Source organism: Zeus faber, assembly GCF_960531495.2.
Source record: "Zeus faber genome assembly, chromosome: 6".
NCBI classification, from domain to species: domain Eukaryota; kingdom Metazoa; phylum Chordata; class Actinopteri; order Zeiformes; family Zeidae; genus Zeus; species Zeus faber.
Genome location: NC_137201.1, coordinates 10,543,053 through 10,555,552, shown reverse-complemented (window position 1 = coordinate 10,555,552; position 12,500 = coordinate 10,543,053). Strand labels below are relative to the sequence as shown.

The 12,500-nt window shown below is 50.3% G+C and overlaps 1 protein-coding gene across 1 annotated transcript in view; it reads left to right on the top strand.

The window, feature by feature from the left end:
• nrn1la (neuritin 1-like a) overlaps window positions 1-12,500 on the top strand; it is a gene marked incomplete at both ends in the record, with an annotated part of 47,795 nt that overhangs the window by 27,363 nt on the left and 7,932 nt on the right. Inside the window, one exon of the mRNA XM_080002783.1 lies at window positions 11,238-11,385. Within this exon, the coding sequence (XP_079858909.1) occupies window positions 11,238-11,385 (148 nt within the window). The remainder of the gene's footprint in view (window positions 1-11,237; window positions 11,386-12,500) is intronic.

The following is a 12,500-nucleotide window of genomic DNA, read 5'->3' as shown; positions in this document are numbered from 1 at the left end:
TTGGTGTCAAAACAATAGGTGTTTCTTTGGGAACAAAGTCAGGCCAATATTGTGACCCAGTGTGGTGTATCCTGACTAAAATCTTCAAATCTCAAACTTGACGAAGCTTGAGGATATTGTGATTAATTCTTCACTTCAAAGACCATTTAGCTGCGGCTTGTCTGTGTCTGTCTGGCTCCGCCGCAGTCGATTTGCATGCAGAGTGTGATGGCGTATTGATGAGGTGCGGCAAGATAACACTTAATCGGTGTGTTGTAAAACTCATAACAATCTCCCGACGTCGATTCTAATAGATGTGGGGAAGTTGCATCATCAAATGCGACTTATTCCATCGACCTTCTTCCGTGGACCCGCGCTTCCCGAGCGATTTCTCTGCGGAGGAAAGCATCAGAGCGGGCGTTCGCACATAATCCTCCCCGTCTCTGTTGGCGCTCAACGCTGGCTTTTCAGATGTAGTCCTACGTACATGCGTACGAACGGATGTAAGAAGTACGCCGGGCGTGGTGCAGCGCCGTAAGTGCAGGTTTCCTATTAAATCCATGCGAATCCACTGTTGCAGCTCCACAGGCCCCATCAGCTGCACGTGGTCCGCATGGAGCCGCGCGGCATTTCTCTACTTTTGCGCGGGAGGTCTATTTATTTTTTTTCTTTGACTGCGTGCTGCTACGCCAGCCTTAACATTTCTATGTTGTTTTATCTCGTGTTTCTATGGAAACACGAGATAAAACAACATAGAAATGTTTTCGTAAAGAGTGTAATCAATTTAAATGTGTTTTATATGAGTCTACATTGTACCAGAGACCTGGAGCTGTTGTCGGATTTGCTTAATGATCAAGACATGTTTTTTAAAAAAATATATAAACCTATATGTCCATATAAACCACTGGAATCTTGAAGGTCATACGTAGAAGTAATGCAATACAGTACAAATACATCCTTTTGACCAATTTCCACAATTACAGTTGTGGCTCACATGTCAATTATATTAAAATGTATGTTCTTATGGCAGGCTACTATAAAAAATGTTTTTATACCTTTTAACTGGATAGCTGCAAGACCTTGTGTCACTTAAAGTGTCTGTAGAGTTGAAGATCATAGATCACATTGTGAGACAGTCTAAACCAGATCAACATGTTGTACTGTCATTTTTAAACAAGCAATGAGCAGAAATCACATATTTATTTATGTAGTTCACATAATAACTTGTAAAAGCATTGGTGGTACTTCAGACAAAACTTAATGTCAAACTGTGTGTCACTGTTTTCAATCATTCTCCTCTCTCTACCGCAACATCGATGCATCTGAAAAAAAAAAAAAAAAACATGCTCCGCGCCACGCTTGTACGCTGTATTGCGATTGTAATGGCACTTCATTGGTTTCACTCATCTCTTCGGGGCAAAACAGCAATTTTTCCGACGATGATCTCCAACCCTGAGAGGTCTGTTGTGACGATGTAAAAATCTATTCGTAGACACGTTGGGAAATATTTCAAAGGGCCAGTTGAATGCGTCATTAATGAGATACGCTTTCTTGAACTCTTAAAGGCTTTGACGGTGCCGCTCGACTGCAGTGGTGAAGCTACTTCTATCAGCAGCCTGTAGTGTTCATCAAAGATGGCTGCCGACTCCTTTTTGCAAACCGTGAGCAGCTTGAAACTTGACAAGCTCCACTACCCACGACCCCATCGACCTCTCCCTTAACTTAGGTCCTACCTGACGGCTCCTTTCTCCCTTTGACACTCTATCACTCTATTCTGCCGACGAAGGGGTTTGTGCCGTGCCATTCGGGGGCGTATCGACGTGGTTATGTTTCACGTTAAAGGAAAATCGTTTTTTCTCAACCTTAACTTTTCGTCGCTGGGAGCCGACCTGACTCTTAAATTGATCCAGTATTGAGAGAATAACTTCAGCCGACCCGAGTTTCTCCTTTAACTCCGCCTGAGAGCCAGGTACTGCACCGCAGCTCTCCCGGGGACACCAAGGCAAGGACGCATCTTGTCGATTGGTTCTGTTTGGATGGGCGCATCATTCGTTTCTCACCGTAGCCGTGGTTCTTCAACTTTATACCTTCATCATTAAGTTGGTTACATTTTCTTCTCTCCATCTTTTTCCCCTATCCTGCATCGTCTCATTTCAGTCCCATCTTACTGACGCCATTTGATGGCCCTGAATCAGACTCCTCACCATAGGATGATAAATACAGCGTGGCGGCGGGTGTCTATGGTGGGGTCTAAACCCCCAAACTTCATATCGTTGGTGTTCGACGCTCCGCTCGGCGTCAGACCGCAGCCCTCACTCCCAGTTTAGGAGCCTGTTTGATCAAGTGTCGCCAGCGTGTCATTAGTCTACGAGGCCAAACAGGAACAACAGAGAACTGCAGAGTGACACAGCACAGCTGTGCATCCCCGGCTTTGATTTCCCCACCGTACACCCAAAAGACTCATTTTGATTTGTACGGTGAAGATAAGAACACATTTTTGACACAATCTGAGAAATGTAAGTAAGGGCCCGGCTATTCAATTAATTTGCAATTGTCACGAATACAGCGCGTCGCTATTCGTGAATTCTATTCTGTTGTCAGTAGACGTGCATTTTTTGGATGTTCTCTGTTGCATCCTGGCAATATTAAACGCATTTATGTTAAAGGTAGAACCTAAAATGGGGAAACAACAGGTTTTTGTCCCGATTTATATCCATTCCCATTTATCCCATAATCTAGAATAGACGTTTCGCCCACTCACTTTCATGTCAGCCCCCTCCCATCCACACACGCGCACACGCACATATGCACACACACACATACACGCACACACACACACACACACACACACCCACACACACACACACACACATACACTGGGGTAGCAAATGCACACATGCACTTCGCTGCGGCTCTTCATTAAATCTTGATGTGGATGAGCGAAGCCAATAATCTTGAGGCCTCATGAACAAGTCTGACTGAAATCAATAGGTTTCCTGCTACAGGAGAAAAAAAATTGAGGGGTGGGGGAGTCTGGCTTATTAAATATTAAACAGCCTTCTCTCTGGGGGAAAGGCGGGAGAAGAAGTTCCTAGTGATGCGCTGTCCGACCCAATTACCATCCAGTGTTCACCTGCCAGCCGGTGGCCGTGACGGTGGGGTTGGGGGGGGGGTGTCTCGTGTCTCTTCATCTCCATCTTCATCTTCATCCTCCTCACTCGTCGGGACACGGTGCGGTCGTGACGATCACACCCGTGATCTTCTCCGCAGTCGGTAGGAGGTCCGGGCGAGGTGTCGCTGGTTGAAGTGGGCGGCGTCCACCAGCTGCTGCACGACGCCGTAGACGCCGCCCCGAGCCTCATTGTTGTCACCGGGAACTTGTGAGGTTGTCCTCTCTCTCTCTCTCTCTCTTTCTCTCTCTTTCTTTCCCTCTCAATCTCTCTCTCTCTTTGGAAGATCTTTTCAGGGGTGTCGGTAGTTACTTTGCACCTTTAGACGTGTAACGGTGACTTTGAGTTGAATTCTCCGATTGATGACACGGCGATTGACGTGGGCCACAGGTGCACGGCCGAAACCTTGCAAATTACATTATGGCATTGCTACAACATCTCTTCCCACTTGACCACAATAACCTTCCTGGCTAATTAACAGTGCTATAACATTTTATTTATTTATTCTTTCTGAAATTTATTTTAGTCATTTGAACTGTAAATGTCAATAATACATGTTATTTTTTTGTTCTGATTTCTAGGGTAAACAGATGTTCAACAAATAATGTTAATAACATTTAAAAGTAATATAAACAAATATAATGATTATGTGTCCTTTAATTAAGTGATATGCTTCCAATCCAGTCATTCGCTGAAAGAGATTTGGAAACTCCAAAAAAAATCCAAGAGGGAGAGACGGCAGCTCCCTGGAGTCAACTGCAACAACTGGATTGTTTCAGCTTGTTTATTAAGAAACAGACTGATGTAAAGTATGTTGACAAAAGCTGCATCTACAGCTCTACTCAACCTGCTGTGTATCCAGTACCAAGATAGCGACGGGCTGCATGCTAACTGTGTGAGCTCAATGCATGCGTGCAGAGGGATTCCACGAGCCTAGCTCCTGAGAAATACACAAATACAGCTACAGAGTTTTTTCCTGTGACTTAGGCTACGTTCACACTCCAGGCCAAAGTGGCCCAAAATCCTTTTTTTTTTTGCTCATATGTGACTCAGATCTGTTGTTTTTTTTTCGTTACAGTGTGAAGAGCACAAATCACATCTAGCATCTGATCTTTTCAGATAGGATTTGGGCCACTTTCATGTGTGGTCTGAAAATCGGATACAAGTCAGATTTTTTCGCAGTGTGACCTCAGTCTGAACACTCAATCGGAATTCATGCGACTTTTACGTGGCATGCCCCCACCCCCACCCCGGCATGTGCACAAGCAGCGCAGCACCCAAACCGCCTGCTACCGTTAAGCAGCGTGTAAAGCATGGGGAGGGAAAATAAATAATAGATAGATAAATAGATCGACCCAGCAAAGGGGCATCCTTGCTCACTGCGTTTTATGAATGACACTAGATATTAAATACTGTGTGTGTGTGTGTTACAATCGGAGCTAGGAGGGACCCAAATGCACGACACAGAGAGACGGGAGGCAGACGAAGGATGTTTATTAGACCACACGGTGGAGATGGCCGGGGGGACCCGGTCAGGTAGGGATGGAGCAGGGCAGGGATGATGACGACCGGGAAGGAGGGGTCCAGGATCCGGGTGGAGAGACGGGGAACCGGGCTGGATGGAGAGGGACGGACAGACTTGGTCGACAAGAGGAGACAAGCAGGTTAGGGGAGACAAAACAAGGAGACATAAACTAGGAACAAGTGCTAGGACTAGGAACTAGGCCAGTAGCAGTACAACTTGGGTAAGCAAGTTGACGGTCTGGCAATGAGGTCTGCAATTCATCCCAGGTGTTTGAAATTGGCCTAAGGGAGGAGCAGCGGATGGGTCAAGAGCAGCCTCTAGTGGGGCTGGGAGGCCGTGGGCCTAACAGTAAACCCCCCCGCCTCTACGGACGCCCCTTGGCGGACATCTGGAACCGGAAGGGCGAGTGCGGTTGAAATCCCGGATGAGGGAGGCATCCAGGATCTGTTTCTGGGGGACCCAGGAGCATTCCTCCGGACAGTACCCCTCCCAGTCCGCTAGGTACTGAAGGCTCCCGGCGCTGCATGTCCAGCAGGCACCGCACTGTGTAGGCCGCGTGATCGTCAATGGTGCGCAGGGGTGGTGGGGCCTTGGCGGGGCGGGAGAGTGGGCTGGAGACCACCGGCTTAAGCAGGGACACATGAAAGGTTGGGTGGATACAGAGGGAGGGGGGCGGAGACGTACGGCATAGGGGTTGATGATGGATACAATGGGAAAGGGGCCAACATACCGGGGAGCGATTTTTCGGGAGTCCACCTTGCGGGGCAAGTCCTTGGTGGAGAGCCACACCATCTGTCCAAGGACATACATGGGTGTGGCCGCACGGTGCCGGTTCGCCTGCCACTGGGAGCTGGTGGATGCCTGGAGTAGGGCAGAGCGGGCCCTCTTCCACGTCTTCCGACAGCGACGGATGTGGGCCAGGACGGAGGGTACAGTGATCTCAGCCTCTTGGGCAGGGAACAGCAGGGGTTGGTAGCCCAGAGAGCAGTGGAAGGGCGACAGGCTGGAGGAGGCGTTGACCAGGGTGTTGTGGACATATTTGGCCCATGGCAGCTGGTCACTCCAGGAGGAGGGGTTGGTGGTTGTATGGCAGCGGAGATGGCTCCTCCTCCTGGTTTTCCCGCTCTGTCTGGCGGAGAGACTGACCTGTGCCCCCAGGGCCGAGTAGAAAGCGCGCCAGACCTGGGAGGTGAACTGGGGACCTCTGTCCGACACCATGTCTGCCGGGATGCCGTGGCGGCGGAACACCTCGGCCATGAGCAGGTCTGCGGTTTCCCTTGCCAATGGTAGTTTGGGCAGGGTGAGGAAGTGAGGCGATTTAGAAAAGCAGTCCACCACCATGATGGATGGTAGTGGTAGTGGTAGTGTTGCCCCGGGATGGTGGGAGACCGGTGACAAAGTCCAGGGCAATATGGGACCAAGGATGAGTTGGGATGGGTAGGGGGCGAAGGAGGCCGGAGCAGGGGTCAGGTGGAGGTCTTTGACTGGGAGCAGGTGGGACAGGCAGAGACGAAGGACCGGGCGTCAGGGAGCAGGGTCAGCCACCAGAAGTGCTGTCGGACAACGGGCAGGGTGTGGGTGATGCTGGGATGCCAGCTGATGCGGGAGGCATGGGCCCACTGCAGAACCTGGGAGCATGTGGTGTCAGGGACGAACAGGCGCTTAGGTGCTCCGGTACCTGGGTCGGGCTGGTGTTCCTGCGCTTGGGTGACAAGAGACTCGATTTCCCAGGTTCTGGATCCCCAGCATTCTCCTCTGCCGTGAACACGTGGAACTGGGTGTCCGGCTTGGTGTTCTTGGTACCTGGACAGTAGGATAGAGAGAAGAACGCCCACCTGGCCTGCCGGGAGTTGAGCCGATTCGCTGTCCGGATATAGGCCAGGTTCTTATGATCTGTCCAGACGACCAAGGGGTGGTTTGCGCCCTCAAGCCAGTGACGCAACTCCTCCAGGGCTAGTTTGATGGCCAGGAGATCCCGGTTGCCCACGTTGTGTTCGGGTGGGGTGAGCCTGCGGGAGAGGAAGGCACAGGGGTGGAGCTTACCGTTGGTTGGAGAGCGCTGAGACAGTACCGCTCCTACCCCTGTCCGAAGCGTCCACCTCTACCACGAACTGGAGGTTGGCGTCGAGGTGGGCCAACAAAAAGAGGCTTTTGAGGTCGAGGAATGCGGCCTCGGGGGTCCATTTGAAACCTACTGCGGTGGAGGTAAGGGGGGGGTGATACGGCTGAAGTTTCGGATGAAGTGCCGGTAGAAATTCGCAAAACCGAGGAAGCATTGGAGTTGCTTCCTATTGTTTGGGGTTGGCCACTCCGTCTAGACGGCCACCTTTTTGGGGTCCATCCCCAGCCTCCCTTGGCCAATGATGAATCATAGGAAGGAAACGGACGGAACATGAAAGACACAATTCTCGGCCTTGACGAACAGACGGTTCTCCAGGAGCCACTGCAGCACCAGGCGTACGTGTCTCAATGAGAAGGATTGGGAAAAGATCAGGATGTCGTCAAGGTACACAGACAAACAAATTGCACATGTCCCGGGGGACATCGGTAATCAGGGGCCTGGAAGACCGCTGGGGCATTTGACAGACCGAAAGGCATTACCAGAGATTCAAAGTGTTGGAGCCGGGTGTTAAAGGCAGTCTTCCATTCGTCCCCATCGCGGATGCTGACCAGGTGGTAGGCGTTGCGGAGGTCAAGTTTGGTGAACTGGGTGGCACCCCGGATGGGAACGAAGACTGAGTCCATCAGAGGCAAGGGATACTTGTTCTTGACATGATGTTATTGAGTCCCCTGAAGTCAATGCAGGGACGAGGGTCTTGTCCTTCTTGGCGACGAAGAAGAACCCCAAGCCCAGCGGAGATGACGAGGGGCAAATGATCCCGGCAGCGAGAGAGTTGCGGAGTCTCCATGGACTCCTGTTCAGGCCGGGAGAGGTTATACAGGCGACTGCAGGGGAGGGGGGCACCTGGCAGGAGGTTGATCGTGCCGTCATAGGGGCGATGAGGTGGTAGGGACAGTGCGCCCTGCTTGCTGAAAACAGGGGCCAGGTCCAGATATTGCGATGGAACAGAGGACAGGTCTCTCGGGGACCGCCGGCGGCGCGTCCGGGTAGAGGCTGAGTGGAGGCAGTGGGCGTGGCAGTGCGTGCTCCAGGTGCTCACGCTACCCGAGCGCCAGTCCATCTGGGGGTGGTTCGTCTGGAGCCAGGGGTACCCCAGAACCAGGGGGTTCTGGGGGGCAATGGATGAGGAAGAACCCCAAAGACTCACGGTGGTTGCCAGAAGTGACCCGGTCAGCCCCTTGACCTCGAGCGGTGTGAGGAGAGGGACGGGTGTCAGCCCGAGCTGGCGTGCTAGTCCCAGGTCGAGAAAACTCTCATCCGCCCCGGAATCTATGAGAGCGGAGGAAGAGAGTGTTATACCCCCCCACAAGAGGGTAGGAGCAGAGGATGGGAGAGAGGGTTGGAGCTGGAGCGGCTGGAACATAACCCTACCGAGGATTGATCCTCTCCCGGCCGGACCGGGTAGGTGGCTCGAAGGTGTCCCGGACGGCCGCAATACAGACAGGCGCGGGTCTGTATGCGGCGGGCTCCCTCCTCGGGGGAAATCCGGGAGCGACCAAGTTGCATGGGCTTGTCATCGAGTGAGTCGGGGGACTTCGGGGGCGCCCGAGAGTAGTGGGCGCTGGAGACCGGGGTGTGGCCGCCCAGGCGGGAGGCATGCGCTGTAGTCCAGGCGGATCGCGGTATCTACCAATTGGTCGAGGTCCGCCGGCTCGTCCCGCAACTCGTCGTTCAGGGCCGCGCGCACCATACTGTTACGACCGGAGCTAGGAGGGACCCAAACGCACGACACAGAGAGATGGGAGGCAGACGAAGGATGTTTATTAGACCACACGGTGGAGATGGCCGGGAGGAACCAGTCAGGTAGGGATGGAGCAGGGTAGGGCAGGGATGATGACGACCGGGAAGGAGGGATCCAGGAGGCGAGACGGGTAACCGGGCTGGATAGAGAGGGGCGGACAGACTTGGTCAACGAGAGGAGACAAGCAGGTTAGGGGAAGACGAAACAAGGAGACAGAAACTTGGAACTAGGCCAGTAGCAGTACAACTTGGGTAAGCTAGTTGACGGTCTGGCAATGAGTGATTGGGGAGCTGGAGAATAAATACTGTGTGGGTGATAAAGGTAATTGATCCCAGGTGTCTGAAATTGGCCTAAGGGAGGAGCCACAGATGGGTCAAGAGCGGCCTCTAGTGGTGCTGGGAGGCCGTGGGCCTAACAGTGTGTGTGTGTGTGTGTGTGTGTGTGTGTGTGTGTGTGTGTGTGTGTGTTTTATTTTACTGAATTTCCTTATTGAACGACACACAAAAAAGCACCGTGCCCCTGCCTGGATTTCAAGATTTAAACAGCGAGCTTGAGCCAAGGCTCACGGTCCCACGCCGCCAGATAACCATCGTGCATTTGCCTGCCATGTTTACTTCCACACGACAGCGTGCCGAGTGTGACGTCTTTGCTACTAGTCCTGAACGGGTCAGTTCAGGACTTTGACCTGTTCACACTGGAATGTGATATTGGCCACGTTTAAAAAATGATGTGAACAGCCAAACAAAAAAATCGGATCTGAGCAATAAATCCGAATTGAGCATGAAGGCTTGCAGTGTAAATGTAGTCTTAATAACGAGAAAAAATCTAAACATAAATAAGATAACACGATCTTCGTTGCTTCAAACACAGCAACATTCAGAACCATTTTTGGCTCATAACAAGCTGTGAAGTTCCACTTCAAGTGAGTTGGGCGTTGCCAGTTATTACCGTCAACAAAACTCAGCTCACTGAACTGGCAACCCCACAGCAGCGACTATTGAGTTTCACAGCAGTAACTGGTGGACAGGGGAGCCGGAGCAACAGGGAGAAGTCGCTGCAGAGACGTAAAAAGATTTGGCTTATTTCCAAACCGTGTACCAGGCGTAGAAAACCACCGTGGGGAAGCCAGGACGACCCTAGAGAGACATAAAACAGTGAGATGAGGAGGGAGGAATAAGAGATCAATGCAGGAGAGACGGAGGGGGTGAGAAAGAAGGCGGGAGCAGAACAGTTTGTTATCGTCTGGGTTCGTGACCGAGCTCTGGGCCCTCTCTCCGGCCTCTGATTCGCAATCATCCACCGCTGTCGAAAACCTGTCCCATCACTCCATCCCAGCTCTCCAAGCGGTCAGACATTGAAACGGGCAAGAGTTTACCCCTCCTTTTCTGGGAATTTGTTTGTCTATCGTCGGCCTTTTGTTTCATTTTGTTAACCTGTGCCGTCGGCAGGCCGGGCATACACCACGAGGTATTTGCATTCCCTTGCATCCAAGGCAGAGTAAATCTGCGAGTGAGTGAAGATCAAATTCTCAACCTGCAAAGTCACTCTTTATTTATAATCAAGATCTGCTTGCAATAACTTTGTCTTTTGGCAGAGCTGTGGGATGACAAGAGCACGGGATTTTTGTTAAAGATTCATGGCCGCCACCGATCCCCCTCTTCGGAGAAGGATCTCGCCATGTTTTGATCAGCGAAACAACTAATCATCATGCTTCTCCACGAGGGGGAGAATCACCACGAGTGAAACAAATAAACATAGAAACAAACACCAACATGTATTTGACAAAACATAATTGTTAAATGGAGTGTGTAAAGCAGATGCTGGCAGTGTGTATGTGCACGTGTGTGTGTGTGTGTGATGTGCCAACCTGTGCGTGTGCAATGTGTCCGTGAGTGAGCGCAGGGGATGAGTCTCAATTAGTTTTTGTGTACGAGGTCAGAAACAGACGGTAGCCACCGAGGAGCGCCACGGGTGCACAGACACCGCAGGAACACTCAAAATCCGCAGCCACAGAAGAACCCCGAGAACGCACAGAGCAACTACCACGCATGCCCACCAGGGCGTACGTACCGGTCTCCAAAAGCACAGGATAAGCCTGCACCACCGAAGAGCACACATCCAAGATGACCCCAGGCACAGGACGCATGGAGGCAAGCCCAGAACATGAGCCTGGGGCTGGGGGCCCTGCCTTCGACTGACCAACATCCAGCCCCCCTGGCCCGAGACTGGAAGTTTTTGTTGTTTTGACTACGATTTATGTGGGTGTGTAGGTGTAATAAGATGAGTGGCATTAAAATAAAAAAATTTATGTAAAATAATGTTCAATCCAAATATTGTTCCGTCTTTTTACATCTGTTTGGGGAAATTTCATGGTTTACGTACAATTACTCCACAGAACTGGAATCAAATGCACAAAAGAGCCTCAAAGAACAAGTGGAAACAGAATAAGGGGAATGGGGGGATAAAGGAGGAGAAGAGCAAGAAGAAGAGGAAATCTTTCAAGCTGTACACGACAAACTGCTTTGATGAGGTGACGATGCACAAACAGAAACGACCCTCTCACTTTGTGTGTGTGTGTGTGTGTGTGTGTGTGTGTGTGTGTGTGTGTGTGCGTGTGTGCGTGCGTGCGTGCGTGCGTGCGTGCGTGCGTGCGTGCGTGCGTGCGTGCGTGCGTGCGTGCGTGCGTGCGTCCTCTCCCAGTGCTGAGCCCGGGTCCCTGCGCTGCCTCATCCAGGAGGTGCCACTCCATCTACAAGGGCTTCGCACAGTGCCTGATGGCTCTGGGAGATAGCCTGACGGACAATGCACGTAAGGACGAGGACATGCACGAAATACACTCTATCTGCAGGTGAGTGGAAGCACACACATACACACACACATGCATGCATGCACACACACACACACACACACACACAGTCTGTGGACTTTTCCTGCAAATGAGTGCTCATGCAGAACAGGATTACAATTTACAATAAAATAGTAACCAATATACTTTATTCCTCTTCCTTCGTCGTGGAGAGCTTGAGAGAGATCCTTCTTCCTCTTCACCTTCTTCCCCTTATTATTTTTCCTTCTTCTGATAAAAACCCCAAAAAAGTCTGTGTTAAATATAGTGTTAATATACAAGGAATTAGCATTATCTACTAGCATTAAAAAAAAAGCTCAACAGTGTTGAAAAATAGAAATAATTTAAAATAAATATATTTAAAATGGAAAGAAATCCCAAATATACAGAAGCGAAATAGCCAAATATAGGAAAATAACAGAATAAAAATTATGTCTGTCTGTCTATCTATCTATCTGTCTGTCTGTCTGTCTGTCTGTCTGTCTGTCTGTCCCCATTTCTCTCTACCCCTCCCTCCCCCTCTTATTCCCTTCCATTTTCATCTCTCTTCTACCCCTCCGCTCCTCGTCTCACCCCTCCGTGTCTCTTCCTCCCGTGTCCATCCGTCATATCTCTTCTCGTTCTGTCGTCCCTGTGAGCCTTCCCATCTCCGCGTACCCAGGTCGTCCATCTTCCTGTGATGTCGCTTCCTCTCCACGGTGCCGATGACGCGTGAAGGGTTGACTGGGAGGTCATTTTTTTAATCGAATCGGGTCAAGGGTCATGTTTGTTCACACACGAGGTGCAACATTCGCAAACAAATATCGAATATCAAAACAGACCACACTGTAAAATTGTGGGATTGAAGGTTAATAGAAAACAGAAAAACAAGTATATACATACATATATATATAATAAATGAATAATCATAAATGATAAATAAATAATCTAGATGAATGAGTAAACATGATTTTTTTTATAAATATTTAAAAATTTAAATACAACTAATCTAATCACATCTATTAATGCTGTTAGTAAATGGGAACAGGATTTGATCAATTCACTTCCTGTATTTTGGTTATGTTGCCATAAAAGGACAAAGGGGGCAATTGACACCCTTTCCGTAATCAGCGCGCCGC